Raw genomic sequence first — 20736 nt, 5'->3', positions numbered from 1 at the left:
TCGACTGCATTTCAGTTTGCTCTGCCCCAGAAAAAAAAAAATCAGGGTTGAGATTTAAGATAGAGACAAAATAATTGGCAAGGAAACCTTCAGTTATCAAGCTAAGGCAGTTCAGTCATTGGCTACCATGAACAACTTGCGTGGGCGGCTCCCTGGTGTTTGCTGCTTCACTACGATCGCCTATTAGAAAAGCTAGATAGATAGCGTTGCTAGAGCTGCCTCTTGCTAACTGTGATTTCAGTTCTTAATTCTCTGTTGACTGAGTGGGTCTGTTCACATGCAGACAGAGAGATGAATATTGCAGTTTGGAACTTTGCATGGTTAGGCAAGGCTTCTCTAAAATACCGGGCGTTTCTATTCCTGCGGGCTCCACGGGGGTTGGGACGGAAAAGAACTTGGTATCATTGCAAGCACTGGGTTGAGCTCTCCTGAGATGGGACTGCTAGGATCTGTGCATGTTGCTTAAGCCAGTGTTTCCCAAGCAGTCTGCATCATGGCATGCATGCTGTTGTGCTTTCAGACCTGAGCATCAGGCAGCAGAAAAGTCACCGCTGCCTGATGCTCAGATCTAGGCCAGCATCTGGGCTCTGCTCTCAGCATCTTGCAGCAATAAGAAACCCCAGTAGTGGATCTAAAATATGTAAGAACTCCTTTTTGAAAACATGTGTGATCATGCATGTCTCCTCTTCCTAGCTACTGTGGTAATTAATGTATTTATCTTTTATTGTATTTATTAATCGCCCATATCCTGGGTTAGCATGCAGGGCATGGATAGATGGGAACTGCTGTTTGCTGCACAATTATTTTCACACAGCACCTCCTTACCATCCCCCACCTGAGCCACCTCATTTGAGTCTTTCCAGCCTCTGTCTTATCTCCAGGCTGAGTCAGACTGGGAGAGTGAGCACTAACACTGGATGCAACTTATTCTGAGTGCTGGGAGCAGCAGCAGTGAAGGAGCTCTGGCAGTCACATGCAGCAGCCAAGGTAACTGAGCTGGCTGCCCACACCACACTGACTTCTCCTGCACTTGTACATAGAGGGAGCTGGTCCATCGTGATAAAGTTCATGCGTGTCGCCATCTCCTCGCTCCCTTTGTTTTAAAATTTGGAAGAGACTAGTTGGGTTTTTCAGTGCTTCCCTCAGCTCTTATTTTGGCCCGTACAAGTCCTCTGCATTTCTGGTGGAGTCTGATGTAGCACACAATGTTTTTGTTAATGCAGGTGTACCCCTTCAGCTTGATAAGGTTGGGAAATGTTGGTTTAAGCCAATGAGTTGAGGATCATCATCAGTTTGAGGTTATTGTTAAAAATCTCTCCAAAGTGCCAGTAATAGAAAGCAGGTTCCAGAGGAAGCAGGCAGCTAATTTATTTATTTATTTATTTATTTATTTAACTTTTTTATATACCAACATTCAAGACGGTGGTCCCATCATGCTGGTTCACAAGAAACAGGGGTGTAATTATAATAAACTTTACCATTTAAACAATAGTGCAGAAAAGCAGTTACATATAACAAGGAAAACAATAACTTGGAATGAGAAGGGAAATGAAGATCAGATAGTTATATATAAGTATAAATAACATTGTAAGAGGTGGCTATTAACGCTAATGCTAGCGGAGCGTGTTGAAAGAAGGAAGTTAGATGGAATTGGAGTTAGGAAAGGCCTGCGTGAACAGCCACGTCTTGAGTCTTTTCTTGAATGTTGAGATGTTGGGTTCCATTCTAAGATCCGGGGGAATGGAGTTCCATAATGTTGGACCGGCTGTGGAGAATGCCCGATCTCTGAGCGTGATGTGTCTGGTAGTCTTGGCTGGAGGTACTTGAAGTGATCCTTTGTAAGCATCTCTTGTCGGTCTTGTGGAATGGTGTAATCGGAGGGGGATATGTAGATCGATTGGGGCTAATTGATGGATGTTTTTGAAAATGGTGAGAATGGCCTTGTAGATTATTCTGAAGTGGATGGGCAGCCAATGGAGGTCCATCAAGATAGGTGTTATGTGTTCTCTTCTCCTGGTGTTGGTGAGTATACGGGCGGAGGCGTTTTGGACCATTTGTAATGGTTTGGTGTGTGATGAAGGGAGACCAAGCATGATGGTGTTACAATAGTCCAGCTTTGCGAAAATGATTGATTGTAGGATTGTTCTGAAGTCATGTGTGTGGAAGAGGGGTCGTATTCTTTTCAGCACTTGGAGCTTATAAAAGCAGTCTCTGGTGGTTTTGTTGATGTTATCTTTCAGGTTTAGGTGATTGTCAATTTGAACTCCTAGATCTCTCACTTGTGTGGTGTTTGGTACGGTAGGATGGGTGTATGAGATGGAGCTGTTTTCTGGTGTGATGAGTAGAAGTTCTGTTTTTGATGAATTTAGTATCAGGTTGAGACTTGTAAGAAGTTGTTTGATATTTTGGAGGCAGGATTCCCAGTGCAACAGTGTTTTTGCGAGCGACTCTTCGATGGGGATCAAGACCTGAATATCGTCAGCGTAGAGAAAATGTTTGAGATTGAGGTCAGTGAGAAGTTTACATAAGGGTAATAGATAAATGTTAAACAAGGTAGGAGACAGGGATGAGCCCTGAGGGACTCCTACTGATGCGGGGTGTATAGAGGATTCTTTATTATGAATCTTAACCTTATAACCTCTGTTGCTGAGGAAGGTTCTGAACCATGATAGGGCAGTGCCTGAGATACCTATGGCTGATAATTGGTTGACGAGAAGGGAGTGATTGACCGTGTCAAATGCAGACGAGAGGTCGAGTAGTATCAGAAGGAAGGCTTGTCCTTTGTCTAATCCTAGGATGATGTGGTCAGTCATAGAGATGAGGAGGGCTTCCGTGCTTAAGGTTTTACGGAATCCGTATTGTGATGGAAATAGAAGGTTGTTGTCTTCAATGTGGTTTGAGAGTCGTGAGTTTACCAATTTTTCCATTATCTTGGCTATGAATGGGAGGTTAGCTATCGGTCTAAAATTGTTAGGATCGTTTGAGTCGAGATTTGGTTTTTTGAGAAGGGGTTTGAGTGAGGCAAGTTTGAGGTTGTCCGGGTAGAATCCTTGTGTGAGGGAGCAATTTATGATGTCTGCCAGGGTTTTGGAGATGGATTCTGGAATTGCTAGTAGTAGTTTGGCTGGGATGTGATCCGAGGGATGAGAAGATGGTTTCATTTCCTTAGAATTCCTTGGATCTCGGCGGATGAAGTTGTGTCAAGTTCTTCTAACCGAGTGTAGTTGATTGAGGGTTGAGGAGTGGTTAGTGGAACAGTGGGGTTCATGGGGAGCTGCGATAGCTAATAGCTTTAGTGAGAAAATTAGTACATTTTCTTTTTTCTTATTTTAAAAGCTGATAGTTCCTGGCATGTGTCAGTTTGGTATGAAGCTATTTAAAAAGTGTTGACCAGTGGCTTGGTTATCTTTTTTTTTTTTTTCCCCAGTTATTCTGAGGCAGGCGAAACAATTTAATGCTATGACTGCTGCACCCAAATGGGAGGGAAAATGGAATGGAACAGTGCCATTAAAAGTGTGCACTTATTTTACAAAAGAATCATAAATTCCATACTTTTGTTTAATTTCATCTTCTTGCCCCATTAGTAATCTCAGAAAGAAAATCCGGGCTTCTGTCTTCAGAACACATAGAGATCCATATCAGAAGCATTTAGACAGGTAACTGAGATGTTTTCTGGCTAAATGAAGATTTGGGCACTTAGCCAGCTATATTTTAGCCACTTACTAATTTAGCTGGCTAAGGGGATTATTTTCTAAAGCTAGCGCACGCGAAAAGGGACTTTTCACGTGCGATAGCCAGATCAGGGAGGAGTAGTCACCGGAAGAGGAGGTGTCGGGGCGGACGCAGCAAAGACAGCGCAGACGGCGAAAAGGTAAGGAGCCTTTTCGTTTCCAATTTCGCGCCCAATAGCACCACCTTTTACGATGGCGCTATTGGGTGCGAAAGTCGGCCGCGATCACACCACAGAGGTGCGATCGCTGCCAGCAATCACAGGCCCGCCCCCCCCCCCGCTTCTCCCCCCTGCACCACGCGATTCATAGAGCTGTGCATCGTTAGAAAATCCCGGCCCAAGTTAGGAGCGTTCCGGGGCCATAACTGAAAGGAGTTGAGTTAGCTGGCTTACAGGGTCATTTATCATTTCGTATTAGATCAAGCTAGGTAGAGAGTACATTGAACAAATCAACTCTTCTTTTACCTTTCATCGCTCCAAATGACAAAAAAATCTTCAATGATCTCAACTTCGCTGTTCATACCTCTATGTATGTAAAACTGCCCACCCCCCCAAACCTACTCCACCCAGAGTTAAAAGTGCCTCCTCTTACAGTGTTATAAATGGTAAAGTAACATATTGTTTTCTACATAGGTTTGCTTTCTCTCTCTCGGCATGTGCAATAAAAACCTTTTTGGTCGGTTACGTGTGATAAATTTATCGCAGCTTGCGGCAATTACCTATGCAATACGTAAACAGGGAAATTAGCCTAACCACACCCCTTTTTTATCACAGGCGTTATTTCCGCTATATTTAGAGTGTTTTGATAAATCTAGGCCTGTTTGGTCGGGCCAAAGAGGTATCCTAAAGTTAGCCAGATAACTTTAAGATAACTGGTTATATTCAATAGTACAACTATACTATTGAATATACCTCCAGAGTTGGCTGGATAAATTTACTGTCCAGACAGTGACTGAATATGGTCCTCTATAAAGCATTTTTTAGAGAAAAATCAGAGAATAACCACTATTTTTTTCTTTTTAGCTCTTTCTCCTTTTTCTTTTTCTTTCATATTTCTTTTTCTTTCTATCTTAACTCAGAAAGAAGTGGCATTTTCCTTCCACAGCAGCCTGTGGGCTACACATAAAGACAATCAATGTCTATCTAGAAAGTATCAGCTCAGTTTTGTCAATGTGTTTATTTATGATTGTTTTGGGAAAGCCAGTGGCAGGAGGGCAAAGTCTTTTACAGGTATTACCCCCATTCCCTAAATAAAATACCAGCTTTAGCAAGCAGCTTAGCATATGAGAGGAATCAGTTTGTATGAAGTCACTGGAATCAGTCTTCAGCACAGCCTTGCACGGACTGCAAAATACATTTTAGAATGGAGCTTCTGACAGCTAGAATGAGTATCCGGCTGCTGTTTTTGAGCAACTTACTGCATAATCTGTTCTTTGTACTGCACCCTTTCATTTCACTAACTGACTCAGTGTCTTGTTTAGGCATGCCTGTCGTTCTCTCCAGGGAGGTAGAGTCTGTGCTAGTGGGTGCTGCTGTTCTCGGAGCCTGTGCCTCTGGGGATTTCGCCTCTATACAGGTATGTCTGACTAGGGAATGGAAAATTCTGAACCCAGCTGCCTTCAGCTGCTCTTCTGTTCCTTGCAGTCACTTTTGTGTGTCTACAATGAAGAAGTTTAGTATACTGGGTCTGCCAAAAAAAAAAAAAGTGATTTCCAGTTTTACAGCAAGTAGTTATAGATTTTAGAAATATTTTCTGCAATTCTGTTTTTCATTTTATTTTTCTGTTTTTAATGTGCAAGTATTTGGGAGTTGCTGGTCATGTGGAAGATGGTTTCACTTGAAAGGAAATATTGGTACATTAAGTGGCCTGTGCAGTAACACTCACTGTTCATGCTAAGGCCAGTGAGTACCATGTACTAAGACCCTAGCATGCTGGCATATTTCCCTGCCTGGCATCAGTGAGAGTGATGTGCCACAGCTAGCCAATATACCTTCCAATGCCAGTCTCTCTCCTCCTTGCAGACTCCCTTGGCATGAGTCAGTTACCATTAATGTATGTGGCACGGCCTCCAGGGAGTTTATAATAACTTTTATTGGTCCAACATAAAGGATTATCCAAATATGATGATGTGAGTTTTCGAGAGCACATTGGTCCCTTCTTCAGCATCTGAAGAAGAGAAACTATGATCTCAGAAAGTAATGTATATCATCATCATTGAACAATCTCAAATTTTAAAGAACTAATCCTTGTGGCAAGGGTACTTAGTAAACACAATTGATTTAGTATTGCATCTTTGCAAGAGTTTTAAATATAAATCAACTGGCCTTAATTCCTTTCCCCCCCTCCTATGCATCAGTTCCATGGTACATAATATCCCTGTTTTCACAAACCTTGCTATATTGCTAGTACATTTATACAGCAGTTTGTGAAAGGAGCATGTATTTGCTTTTTGTAACAGTGTAATTAAAAGCATTTTATAATAGGTGGGAATTAAATTGTACCAAGCCTGACATCTCTATGGAATAGAATTTAATCTCCATCCAAAATACATAAGGAAGAGTAAAGATCCAAGAACAGGCTTCCTTTTTTCTAAATAAACTTTATTCCAGGGCATCCACTGATTCATGCATATAGAGGGTAATTTTGTAGAAGCCTTCAAAAATTGCACAAATTTTCAAAGCAAACTTTCATGCATAAATATGCGTTGAAAATGACTCAAAACCATCCCACAGACTTACACTTATTAATTTGTGTGACTACTTTTGCTGAGAGATTTTACACACATACTTTTTAAAATCAAAACGTGTGTGTGTGTGTGTACATGAGAAACTCACCCAGACCTCCCCAAACACCTCTCAGGAATGTGGGTAAATGTCAGGGCATATATTATTTATGCATGTAAGTATGCCCGCATATTGGGTGAGCAATTTTAACATGCTACTTCCGTGTGTAAATCACTGTTTTATAACTTTGAAAATAACCCTCAAACTGTATTTCTGTGAATATGCAGCATATATATAGATTATATATATATATAGAGAGAGAAAGAGATCTATCTATATATAATCACGTTTTTGCACAGGACTTCTCATTTAATTTAAACAGGAGCACAAGACTGGAAATAGAACAGACTACTGGTTTTCTCAAAGGGCAACAATTCACATGGGCAGTTGTTAATGTGATGTTGTCGTCCTGAATTCTTTTCCTGAAAATTTTAAGTGTTTTCAAAGACTGTAGTTTCCAGCAGCTTTCTTAGCAGATGTTCGCTCTGTCTCCATTGAAGATACATATATGTCGATCAGCCACCTTTTCTTCTATCCATATCTTTACTGCTCAGTACTGCCTAGAAAGTGCCTCATGTCAAGATAGCAGTTTTAGCCAAGCTGCCTTAAACAGCCTATTTAACTAATTTTCCTCCAACTCTACCCTCCATCCTCTGGTGAAAACATGGGTTACATGCTTCTCAAAGAATTTTCAACATATAGCAAAGATTTCCATGCAACCCTCAGCCTCCGATTCTTCACTTATGTGGTTGATTCTTGTCCTGCTTGTCCACGGAGAAAGCAAAATTGCTTATCTTTATCCAATGTTCTCCGTACACAGCAAGACAAATCAGCCACATAATCCCTCCCTCCTCCCCATAGAACATAACTTTTAAACCTATTCTCAGTACTGGATTTGTGCATGTAAATGGATACAATGCTGATTTATCCTAGGATTTTATAAACACTGCAGCAGGACTGCACAGTTTATAAAATACAATGTAATTCTGAAAGTAAACACGTATGTTTCAGTACAACCAAATTTTTGCAATGCAATGAAAATGCTTAGTTTCTCTACCTATTTTATAAATATATGCTTATATATTTTAGGTGTAAAAAATATTTACATATAATAACCCTGATTTATACATGGAGTCAGGTATTTTATAAAGTATATGCATATACCATTTAGAAAATACTCATTTGCATGTGTACTTGAAATCAGCAGTTCGCCAGTACTTCCGCCAATTCACCCAGTCCATATCCAGTTCACCCTGAGCCTCTAGCAGTTCACCCAGTCCTCCCACCCAAGAAGTGCAGACAACAAACAAGTTTGATTTCACTTGCACTATTCAATTAGCAGGCGTAAAATTATATTAATGAATCCGATAATATAAACACATACATCACTTATAAAATAGCATCTTCCATTCGTACTTCTTGTTCTCGCCCCAGAATGCCCTTAGGCTGCCCTTTTTTTGTGTCGATGACAACAGCCTCCAATGGCCTGAATGCCAACAACTGGTCTTCCTCAAAAGCCCCAGGAAAATGTGGTCAATTCTCATGCTATATTGGCATCATCAGTTTTTGAGGAGGAGTTAGAGAAGAAGAAGCAGGCAGCATTGGATCACAGAACTGCAAGCATTAATGTATCAACACCAATATCAGTAGCCTTACAAACAGAGGTCTAGCCACAACTTGAAACTGTCATAGCATCTGCTGGAAGGGCCCCAATGCCAATTTCTGGGGAAACAATGAGAACTGCCATTCTGGTGTCAATTTCCAGTGCATAGGGTAGGGAGAACTCTTCCCCAAGGTGCAGATGTTCACTGGGGACTAGACACCAACAGACAAGGGATACCCTCACTGAGGCCTTATCTTCTAGCCAGATGTACACTCAGATTGAACCACCAACCTATAATTCTGGAGTATGAATACTCCAAGGGGTATGCCTACAGATATTAGGACTTTTCCAATATGGACCACTTCATAGGAAAGGAGAAAGTATCCTCTGAAGGACCTCTCCTTTGCCAGTTTTGTGCAAAGAGTGGCAGAAAACATCCCTTGGATTTATAGAAGGAGGAGGAATCCAGGGCAAAAATGCTCGACACCTCCAGTTTGTGGAACCCCCAAAGGAAATTGTGGCGGTGCTCATTCATGAGATCTTGCAGGAGACACAGATAAGAATGTAGGGGACATCCCCTCCCCAGTTGTGTCACCAGTGAATAAGACAAACACAATATACAGTGTCTAGAAGTCTTCTGTATTCAAGAAGCAGCAAGTGTCTCCTTATTCAGTTGTAGTCAAATCTGCATTAAAAAATGTCAAGAGGTCTAGAATTCACAATTTGGTGCCCCCAGGGAAAGATTCTCATATCCTTGATGTAATTGGGAGGAAGGTTTTTCAAGGTGCTACACTCAATGCCCGTATAGCTACAATGGTGGAGAACTGAAACATCGCCCTTGAAGAAGGACGACCACGTCCGAAACATTGTACAGTGTCGGGCACGGACACAACATGGCAATGTGGAGATGGATCACGTTGCTATAGACTATCGGATGTGCAATTTGGACAAATAACAGCCATTACAAACTGGATTCATGAGCTAAGTGATATTCTTTATACAATATAAGTTCATTGAAATAGTGGCAAAAGCACAGAGCACTTTAAATTTTCAGTACAAAAAATTTCTAAAAAAAATATATGGACTGACCAATGATTATAAATAAGGCAGAGTGAGCAAATGGTACGAGTTACCGCACAATGATGCCTATTATGAAGGTCATGAAAGGAGTGAGTCGCCAAAAGTTGGTGTAATGAGAGCAGTGGGTGCCTTGCATATTTGTAAAGTATAATTTGTGCCCTTGCTTGAGTATAAATGGAGTGTCAGTTATAGGGTTTTCGACTGTTTGCTCAATATATGTAAAAACATACTGAAAGAGGTAAAGTATGTTTTAGAGCATCTTCCTCTGGAAACTCGTGACTTCCAATGGAATGGAGCATGAAACATTCATGGTAAGTTTAACCTACGATGCTTTTGCATCCAGGGTCTCTGCAGTAGATCTTGGTGCCCACGGACTCGCATGGTTATTTACGGGCATCAGATCTCAGACAAGATGTCTAGGAAAGACTCGTAGGCATGAATGCAGTGGAGAGAATCTCTTTGGAGATGAAGTCAAGGAAGTTGTGGCTCAATTTAAAGACCACTGTGTTATGCTTCAGACCCTCTCTACTGCCATTCCAGATTACCCTCCATATCTGGGAGGTATTCAAGTGGGACAATGAAGAGACCTTTCTATTCTCAGAGGAGATGTTATCCTCTGCCTCTTCATTCCTGTCAACAACAGGAATTTGCTCTCATCTTAGACAGCAAAGGGCCCAAAAGCTACATCCAGCATCCCAGACAAAACTTGGGTCAGGGTTTTGACTGCATCCAAGAGAGCATACCCATGATCCCAATATCAGCTACCTGAGTATTGATTGGGTAAATATCGCATCAGGACATGCAAGGGAGGTAAAGTTCTTGGATACCATCAATGACTGCTTCATGCAGTAGCTGGTCATGGAACCAATGAAGGGGGGGGGGGGAGTGGAGGAATAGCTTAGATGTATAGGTTAGAACAGTGAGCTGTAAACCATGGCATCCAGGGTTCAAATCCTGCTGCCACTCCTTGTCTACGGCAGGCACCCAAAACCATCACTCCTGATATCCTTGTGGACTCCGTGCCCCCCCCCCCCCCCCACCTCCCCGGGCCAACTCTTTAACTCAAGATCTGGAGAAGCTTTGGCAGGAAATCAAACAGAACCTACCCTGTGTTGCGGAGAGATACAAAAAAAAAACAGGCTGACAGAAAACGTCACATTGCACCACCCTTCAAGCCTGGAGACAGAGTGTGGCTCAGTATGTGAAACCTCCGCCTGAAGATGCCATCCATGAAGTTTTCCCCAAGATTCATAGGACCTTTTCCGGTCATCCACCAAATAGGAACAGTAACTTTGGCTGCCTCCTGTTCTCAGGATTCATAATGTCTTCCATTTCTCCCTGTTGAATCTGCTGCTGCTGTCATGGTCATCCCGCTCTGTTCTGAAACCCGCCAAAGGAATTTCAGAAGCAGATATGGAGTACGAAGTACGGTCCATTGTGGATTCCAGGCATAGGAAAAACTGGATTATATCGTCCCCTAGAAGGAGTTTGGCCCCGAAGAGAACACCTGGGAGCCTGCATCAAACTTCCAAGCCCCTTGCCTCACGACAGAATTCCATCACCTCTTTCCCCATAAGCCTAAGGTTTAGAAGGTAGGGGGTACTGTAATGTTTGGCCGGTCGCGGGACAGCCCCATGACTGGCTGCACTCACCCCAGGATGCTCCATCTACCTCACACCTGATCCCACCCCTAGGTACGCGCATCCTGTCAAGAAGGACCCCACAGTGGAAACCAGGGAAACTGTGCCTTCTGATGATGTCAGCACAGCGGGGCATTTTAACACTCAACACATTCCAAGCCAATGCCTTCACAACAGGTCCTCCTGAAATGCTGCGGCATGTTGTCTGTCCCTGCCTGCTTTGCCTGATTCCTGCCCAGGCTTATCCAGCCACCCAGCCCCATCCTTCCTGCCTTGCTCTGTTCCTGCTGTATCTTGTTCCAGTCTGCATTTACTCTCTCCTTACCTTGTCTTATCTTGCCCTGACCCAATCCTTTCCTGCTCCCCTTGGACTGATGGTTTGTGCTCTGACCATCGCTTGGAACCTGACGCTGTCTAATCTCCACCTGCTCCGACCATTGCCTGGACTGGTGCTGCTTGCTATCTGCCTGCCCAGACCACTCCTTGGTACTTGATGCCACATGATTCCACCTGTTCCGACCTCTGCCTGGACCAGACACTGCTTGCTAACAGCCTGCCTTGACCACTGCTTGGTACTTGATGCCGGCGTCTGCCTGACCTTGGCCTGTTTTTCACCTGTGTCTGCCCGGTATCCATGAGGCCCTCACTTAAGTCCTGCCAGCCTCTGAACCCAAGGGCTCAACCTGCAGAGGAGGAGGCTGGTATAGGTGAAGCTGACCTAGTCCTGGTCTCTGCGAATCTACCTACTGACGGCGGGGGCCCAGCTGTGTCATTGGCTGGAAAGCACAATCCCACTTCAGTGCAAGGCCTTCACTCTGTGACATACTGTATCAGAATTCAAGAAAACACGGGACAAGAGCAAGGAATTTCTGACTGACAGGAAGGGACTATAAAGCTGAACAGGAGATGTGGGTGGGAAAACCAGATGGCCTCTATGGCCTTCGACTATCATTATGTTTTATGTTTCTGTATGAAAGATGTGTGGACAGCAGCCTTGATGACTGGCACTAGTCCTCACAAGTATCAGACTTCTTCTAATTCAATCCCTTTTTGTGTTGCAAATGGTCTCAGTTTGCAAAGATTATATGTTCTTAATAGTTTAGGAAAGAATCTTTGTACATTGCTTACAGAGTTAAATAATAGAAAGCATGAATTTTGGCCAGTAGCATGATGTTTTTACTAAAGCGCTGTGATCAGTAGTCCTCTCCACCGTGGCCATTTACTGATATGAGATATGGATGACATCTGTTGCCCTTCTCATTAGATGGCGTTTCCCGTTACTTTGTTTCTCAATTGCTCTGCTGTTGAAATTCACTGATACAAAAATCCCCTGTCTGAGCCTCAGAGACCATTATAACAAATCTGCTGGATTTGGCACTGTTGCTAAAACGCTGCTTATTGGTTTTACGAAAGAGCTGGAAAACTGAATAAGAGCTATCAAAACAAATCTACACAAAAAAGTACCTCAGTTGCGTTTTGGTGGTGCTTTTAGCTTTTGGGAGGTTTTTTTGGGAGGGGGGTTGCTTTTTTTTGTAGCATTCAGCTGCCTTGCTTGATTGATTTAGAGCATTTGTACCATATCACAAGATGTACCTATTCTAGTATGCAAGGTATGGTACAAAATATCTGCAGGGAATACTTTGCCTTATAGAAATGTGAGAAGAGCTAGGGTTATTAAATTGCCTTTCCATAAAATACTTTAAAAAATATTTTACTCTAATCATGTTCATTAAAAAACAAAACAAAAAACAAAACCAGGAATTTGATTCAGATCTTGGTCTGGTACATATTTCCAGTATAAAAAAGAATTTACACACTGGTAGAAGGCTGAATCAGTCAGTGTGATAGACCGAGTTTTGCTTTTATGGCATGCAACATTCTCTTGTAATGTACTTTTGTGACAAACTGTGCCCTGGATGCATATCAGAGAACAAGGTTTAAATATGACCCTTAGTTATTAAGTTTGCATTGGTCCTACTTGGGATAGTTTTTCATCCCTGCAGCCATTCACTGGCAATAACCAACAAGAAAGTTAGCTGCTAACTGACAGACTTTATAGTGTTCTGGGAATCTGCTGGTGTCCATTATAACTGAGGAATCCTGGATCTTTGGTCTGGTTTTATGTAAGCTAACAAGTAACTGTGATCCTGACTTTTCTGTCCTTCTGGCTGAAAAATATTAGGGAAAGTTCGTTCCCTAAAGTCTGAAAGCACAATGAAAAGAATTAGAAGTATTTTATTTCCACAAATGCCTATATCACAGTTTGAAAGAAGTAGAAACTTCCTTGAAGAACTCCTGGAAAATGACCTTTAAGGGGGAACTATCCTTTCATCTAGCCTTATCATAAAGCTATTATTATTCCCTAAACTTTGGCCACCATTACATAGTATGCAATATTGCATTTGTAAGGCATCCTCGATAAAATAAACATATAAAAAACAAAATAATACAATAACTATTCCCTTGTAAAGCAAGCGGACTGTGCCCACTGTGTACAGTTCTGGTTGTCCTATCTCAAGAAAGTCATAGTGGAACTTGATAAATTGCAGAAGAGGGCAACAGAAATGATAAAGGGGATGGAGCATCTCTCCTATGATGAGAGGCTCTGCAGGCTAGGGCTTTTCAATTTGGAAAAGAGACAGCTGAGAAGGGACATGATAGAAGTTTAAAAAATCATAAGTGAAGTGGAACTGGTAAATAAAGGATGGTTATTTTCTCTTTTAGATAACACTAAAACAAGGGGGCACTCCATGAAACTAACAATCAGCAGATTCATAACAAAGCATAGAAAGTACTTTTTTTACTCAGTGTACACTCAAGCTGTGGAATCTGTTGCCAGAGGATGTGATCAAGGCCACTAGTATAGTGGGGTTTAAAAGAGGTTTGGATAAATGTCTGGAGGGAAAGTCCATAACAGATTATAAACCAGATAGACTAAAGAAAGCTATTGCCGTTCCTAGGATTGAGTAACAGGAATTAGATCTACTTTACGGGATCTGCCAAGTACTTGCTACATGGACTGGCCACTTTTGGAGATAGGATGCTCGTCTTAGATGGACCTTGGCCTGACCCAGCATGGGTCATCTGAAGAGTTAGAAGGCAAGTGTTTTTATTAAAATCAAGAAGTCTTTTTCATTTGTTTTTAAAGCTAGGGCTTAAAATTGATTCTCAGTTTTGAAGATCAATTGAAGCTGACTCCTTTTAAAGGACTTCATTTGAAAGGAGGTTGTGTACTTTTAAGAAATTGTGCTGAAAATATGCTTTTAAGAAACAGATTCAGGCAGGACCGATTGGTGGAGGGAGAAGATCAGCATTGTCTGTCTGTCAAAGAAAGTAACCGTATCAGAACTATTACAACACGTAGGCTGTCTTTATCTCTGAGGTTTGACCTTGATCTTGGATTATCCATGGTTAAAGGCAGTCCTTTAATGGGCTTCACGTTTAGTAACTCTGTGTCACCTGACCCTTGAGCAAAGTTTGTGTTGGATCAGACTAATACAAGTAAGACTCCCAGCAAAGGCAGCGGCATTGATGTACTCTGTCAGCATTCTGAGAGGTGGGAAGTATGAGGAAATACGCCGGTCACAGAAACTAGAACACAAGTGTGGTTGTTCTCATAGCAGACCAGAAGGGATTGCTGACCAGTCATTCTTGATATGGCTGAGCCAGGCAAAACGGCCGATGATAAAAAAAAATAAAAAATAAAAATACCCAAGGGGAGAGACCACCATTCCCCAGTGATTTTGTAGCTTTTGCTAATTCTCTTGAGGGGGAGCAGATGTTTCTTTTCTCTCCGCTTTCTTGTTGAACCAGGGATAGAGGATTACATTGTTCGAGGTGGGGGCAGGTGGCAGTTTGGGATCATCTGCTCCAGGTAACACTGCAATCTGGTTGCCTTGAGCCTACTCTGTTCACTGGTTTTTGGACTGTACTTGCTTGGGGAGCCTCAGTGCTACAGATTTGTTTTGCAGGTTTTTAATGATGAATATAAATACTGCAGCTGCTGTTTTAATTATATATTTAGGCAACTTTTTTGTCTTTTATCCTGAGCCTTGTTTTCATCACTTAATAAGGAGAGGAACTGTGGATTCACACTGTTATGTTAGTAAAATAGTGGCACTCATAGTAAAACTAGAAATGATCTTCACTTTATCTTCTGGAACCTATTTACGCACTGAGAGCATGTAGTGCATGATCAGTAATTTACATATGTGCACGCTTATCTCTCTACTTGCTGCATTCCCTAGGAGTTTATGTTGTATAGGGTAAGACACTTGTGCATAGGGACAGGGCCAGTGCAAGGGTATTAGGCGCCCTAGGCGAAACGTCAGCTATGCCGCGCCCCCCCCCCCCCGCCTCCACACACAATTAACTTACATTGTGCATTAATGAAAATAACGAAGTCTGTATTTATAACAGAACACTTATTTGACATTTTTATGCCATGTAAACCATTGAGATGATTTGTCTTATCGACGGTATAGAAACTTTTATAAACAAATAAATAAAAATAAATAAAATAAACATAAACCAAAGCTATACTTGTTGCTCAAACAAAAAAAGCAGACACATCACATAATATTAAATAATTAAAATGGCAGTCAATCAAGAAAAATAAACTTAAAAAGCCATCTTTACTTACCCCCTCCAGCAGCTCTCTTACTCCTCTTCCATGCAGGCTGTAGTACACACCAGAAGCAGCAGTAGAGGCTAAGCTCTATACTCATGGTCCTCTTCCTTAATGCCCATGTCTCTCACACACACACACACCATACCAGTCATGCCCCCATGACCAGTTTCTGTCTCTCACACACCAATCATCTCCCAAACAGTCTTTGACAAACACACCAGTCACCTTCCTGAACAGTTTCTCTCATGCCATACACACACAGGCTTCCCACTCCCGTGTTCCACTTACATATATGGGCTTCTCACTCTCATAATCACTTTCGCTTTCTCACACACACTCACCAGTCTCTCACTCTCATGCTTGTTCTCTCCACATGCACAGGCTTCTCATTCCCATAATCACTTTCTTTCTCTCACACACATACACAAACACACACACCAGTCACCTGATCTCTCTCAAGCATACACACACACAGGCTTCCCACTCCCATGTTCTCTTTCAGATATACAGGCTTCTCACTCCCATGCTGTATCTCACACACTCCCAGCTTTCTCACTCCCATGTTCACTCTTCACATGCACAGGCTTCTCATTCCCATAATCACTTTCTTTCTCTCTCTCACATACACACAAACACACACCAGTCACCTGTTCTGTCTTACATATACAGGCTTCTCCCTCCCATGCTGTGTCTCACACGCACCCAGGTTCTCACTCCCATGCTCACTCTCTTCACATGCACAGACTTCTCATTCCCATAATCACTTTCTCTCTGTTACACACACACACACACACACACACATACACCAGTCTCTCTCTCATTTCCATGCTCGCTCTCCAGGTGCACAGGCTTCTCATTCCCTGAATCACATTCTCTCTCTCTCACATTCACATACACACCAGTCACACCGTCACCTTACCAACCAGTCTCTCTCTCATACATGCACACACACACAGGCTTCCCACTCCCATGCTCTCTCTCACATAATCAGGCTTCTCACTCCAATGCTTTCTTTCACATACACCCCCACAACACCAGGCTTCTTACTCCCATGCTTTCTCACATACCCAGAGTTCTCACTTCCATGCTTTTTCTCTCTTTCACACACACACACACACATCAGTCACATCCCTGACTGTCTCACACTCTCACACATCAGTCATCTCCTTGAGCAGTCACTTTCATTGTCTCTCACATATACACATACATCAGCTCTCTGACCAGTTTCTCTCAATCACACACACATGCTCTCGATCAAATACATTCTCTCACTTACATACAGGCTCTCAATCACACACACATTCTCTCAATCACACACAGGCAGGCTGGCTGCTTCTCTCTCTTTCTCTCACTCACTTCCTCCCCCCCCCCCCAATGGTAGCTGCAACAGCCTCCTCCTCCAGCCTCCGCAGGCCAAAAAGGAAGAATCCCATCGGCCGCGGGAGGCTCATGCTGCTGACTCCTTTCCCGATTACCGGCTGCTTCAATTGCTCGGGGGCCGATGCTGCTGTCGCCGCTATTTTTTTCATGCGGCACCGCTCTTTCTCCTTCCCGCGCATCACTTCCTGTTCTGGGTCAGGGGGGGGTGGGAGGAAGAAAAGGGCAGCCGCGGATGATACAGCTTTTTTTTTTTTTTGCACTGCTGCCGTTCCCGCTGGGCTTGAACGTGCTGATAGCCCAGCGACAACGGCAGCAGGGAAGGAAGAGCAGCGGGAGAGACCGGGAGCACGCGAACCGCTGGGGGAGGTCAGATGGGTCTTTTGGGGCGGGCTGCCGGCAGCGGCTCTTTTATTTTTATCGGGGGGCGGTGGCTTAATGCAGCTCTTTTCATTTTACTGGGGCAGTGCCGCCCCCGGGAAGCTGGCGCCCTAGGCGACCGCCTAGTTCGCCTAGTGCTTCCGCCGGCCCTGCATAGGGATACATCCTAATTCGGAATGTTTCCCTGCTTGTTTTGTGTCCTAGGAATGTGTGTTGCGGGGGAGTAACATAAATACATGTGTGTATCTGAATACATCCTAATCTGGATTGTTTCCCTGCTTGCTGTGTGCTCTGGGAGTTTGAGTTGTGGGGGCAGTAGCTCGCACATGCACTGAAGGGGGTGCACAATAAGATGCTTCAGGGCTTAGAGTGAAGCAAAGCCTAGAACAATTTGTCAGATTTGTTTTTTTATTTCTGCTTTCCATGGAGCAAATTTGGGTGGAATACCGCAAGGCGAGTCCAAGCAGGACTGTCACAAGGGGTAGGCAGGCAGGTACCTAGCCAGGGGGTAGGCATCACCGTGCTGCCCTTTTGAAATCAGTCTGAGAGTCTTAAGAGCACTTGAGGCCAAAAGGGAAAGCAACTTTTGCCTTAAGCACTATTTTGTCCAGTGACTTCCCTGAGAACAAGAACCAGACCAGACGTTAGCCACCAGATATCCAAAAAAGGCCCCAAAAACGTGTGTTTTCAAGCATGATTGACAGCCACTGAACACTAGCAAAATATATATAGAAACATAGAAACATAGAAACATAGAAATGACGGCAGAAGAAGACCAAATGGCCCATCCAGTCTGCCCAGCAAGCTTCCCTCATTTCTTCTCCCATACTTATCTGTTTCTCTTAGCTCTTGGTTCTAATTCCCTTCCACCCCCGCCATTAATGTAGAGAGCGGTGGAGGAGCTGCATCCAAGTGAAATATCTAGCTTGATTAGTTAGAGGTAGTAGGAGTAGTAACCGCCGCAATAAGCAAGCTACACCCATGCTTATTTGTTTTTACCCAGATTATGTTATACAGCCCTTATTGGTTGTTTATCTTCTCCCCTGCTGTTGAAGCAGAGAGCTATGCTGGATATGCATCGAAAGTGAAGTATCAGGCACATTTGGTTTGGGGTAGTAACCGCCGTGACAAGCCAGCTACTCCCCGCTTTGTGAGTGTGAATCCTTTTTTCTTCTCCCCTGCCGTTGAAGTTATGCTGGATATGCGTGAAGTATCAGTTTTTCTTTTCCCCTGCCGTTGAAGCAGAGAGCTATGCTGGAAATTCGTGATGTATCAGTCTTTCTCCGATGCCGTTGAAGTAGAGAGCCATGCTGGATATGCGTCGAGAGTGAAGTATCAGGTACATTTGGTTTGGGGGTAGTAACCGCCGTAACAAGCCAGCTACTCCCCGCTTTGTGAGTGCGAACCCTTTTTTCTTCTCCCCTGCCGTTTAAGCAGAGAGCTCTGCTGGATGTGTGAAGTAACAGTTTTTCTTTTCCCCTGCTGTTGAAGCAGAGAACTATGCTGGATATGCATTGAAAGTGAAGTATAAGAATGGAGTGATCAAGCTAGTTGAAAGGCATCAGGAATAGAGGAAGGTGGAGGTAGTAATCTGGATATTTGGTTTGGGGTAGTAACCGCCGTAACAAGCCAGCTACTCCCGTCATTGTGAGTGCAAATCCTTTTTTCCACATTTCCTCATGCTGTTGAATCTTAGAGTGATGTTGGAGTCACAGTAACCATGTGTATGTTTATTGACTAAGGGTATTGTCTCCAGGCAGTAGCCATCATTCTGGCGAGTCACCCACTCTTCATTGGCGGCCTCTTGACTTTATGGATCCACAGTGTTTATCCCACGCCCCTTTGAAGTCCTTCACAGTTCTGGTCTTCACCACTTCCTCCGGAAGGGCATTCCAGGCATCCACCACCCTCTCCGTGAAGAAATACTTCCTGACATTGGTTCTGAATCTTCCTCCCTGGAGCTTCAAATCGTGACCCCTGGTTCTGCTGATTTTTTTCTTATGGTAAAGGTTTGTCGTTGCCTTTGGATCATTAAAACCTTTCAAGTATCTGAAAGTCTGTATCATATCACCTCTGCTCCTCCTTTCCTCCAGGGTGTACATATTTAGATTCTTCAATCTCTCCTCGTACGTCATGCGATGAAGATCCTCCACCTTCCTGGTCGCCCTTCTCTGTACCGCTTCCATCTTGTCTTTGTCTTTTTGTAGATACGGTCTCCAGAACTGAACACAGTACTCCAGGTGAGGCCTCACCAAGGACCTGTACAAGGGAATAATCACTTCCCTTTTCTTACTCGATATTCCTCTCTCTATGCAGCCCAGCATTCTTCTGGCTTTTGCTATCGCCTTGTCGCATTGTTTCGCAGACTTCATATCATTAGACACTATCACCCCAAGGTCCCTCTCCTGCTCCGTGCACGTCAGCCTTTCCCCCCCCATCGAATACAGTTCATTCGGATTTCCGCTCCCCATATGCATGACTTTGCACTTCTTGGCATTGAATCTCAGCTGCCATATCTTCGACCACTCTTCCAGTTTCCTTAGATCCCGTCTCATTCTCTCCACTCCTTCCGGCGTGTCCACTCTGTTGCAGATCTTAGTGTCATCCGCAAAAAGACAAACCTTACCTTCTATCCCGTCCGCAATGTCGCTCACAAAGATATTGAACAGGACCGGTCCCAACACCGATCCTTGCGGTACACCGCTTAAAACCGCTCTCTCTTCAGAGAAGGTTCCGTTTACCATCACACATTGTCTTCTGTCCGTCAACCAATTTGCAATCCAGGTCACCACCTTGTCACTCACTCCCAAGCTTCTCGTTTTATTCACCAGTCTCCTGTGCGGAACCGTATCAAAAGCTTTGCTGAAATCCAAGTATATGACATCGAGCGCTCTTCCTTGGTCCAATTCCTTGGTTACCCAGTCAAAAAAGTCAATCAGATTTGTCTGACAGGATCTTCCCCTGGTGAATCCATGTTGCCTCTGGTCCATCAATTCTCCGGACTGTAGATAGTTCACTATTCTCTCTTTCAGCAGAGACTCCATTACTTTTCCCACCACCGAAGTGAGGCTAACTATAGGATGTCAGCTTGTCTTGGAAAAAGCTCACCCTGGAATAAAACATTTCTTTCCAGCTACTTCTGTACCATGAGTACTTTTCATCTGGCATTGTCCGGCTGACTTGATAACAATTAACCATTCACATCTAATTCAGATCTTAGAGTCTTCTTTTTGTCCATAGCTGAGGAAAACAAACTCCATGCTATGGCTCCATAGCCAGTAAAACCTCAAGTTTCTGACTGACTGAATTAACTTCTGGTGCATTCGTTCATACCCTCTTTTGAAGAATTTCAAAGAGAGTTTCTGGTTACTTTTTTGATCCTGGCAGTGTAAATCTGTGGGATATACTGTTCGGTGCCTAACTAGCCCTTTATCAGTTTTGCTTTCCTAATCCCCACATGTTCAGGCTCACTGAGAATTTATGGTTATTCGATAAGCAGTGAAATCCTGCC

The 20736-nt window shown here is 43.4% G+C and overlaps 1 protein-coding gene across 5 annotated transcripts in view; it reads left to right on the top strand.

Moving 5' to 3' along the window:
• The window catches only part of FGGY (FGGY carbohydrate kinase domain containing), a 340924-nt gene that overhangs the window by 286433 nt on the left and 33755 nt on the right, over positions 1 to 20736 (top strand). For 4 of the 5 annotated variants that reach the window (XR_003858912.1, XM_029617869.1, XM_029617867.1 and 1 more), the window contains one exon: positions 5212 to 5306. The exons of the other annotated variant lie outside the window; for it this stretch is intronic. Coding sequence is in view for 3 of the 4 variants with exons in the window: in XM_029617869.1 (XP_029473729.1) it covers positions 5212 to 5306 (95 nt within the window). In the remaining variant the exon portion in view is untranslated. The remainder of the gene's footprint in view (positions 1 to 5211; positions 5307 to 20736) is intronic. 5 annotated transcript variants of the gene reach the window in all.

The sequence above is a fragment of the Rhinatrema bivittatum genome, chromosome 10 (assembly GCF_901001135.1).
Source record: "Rhinatrema bivittatum chromosome 10, aRhiBiv1.1, whole genome shotgun sequence".
Lineage (NCBI taxonomy): Eukaryota > Metazoa > Chordata > Amphibia > Gymnophiona > Rhinatrematidae > Rhinatrema > Rhinatrema bivittatum.
The sequence above is the reverse complement of the archived record's forward strand: the minus strand, read 5'-3'. Positions and strand labels throughout refer to the sequence as shown.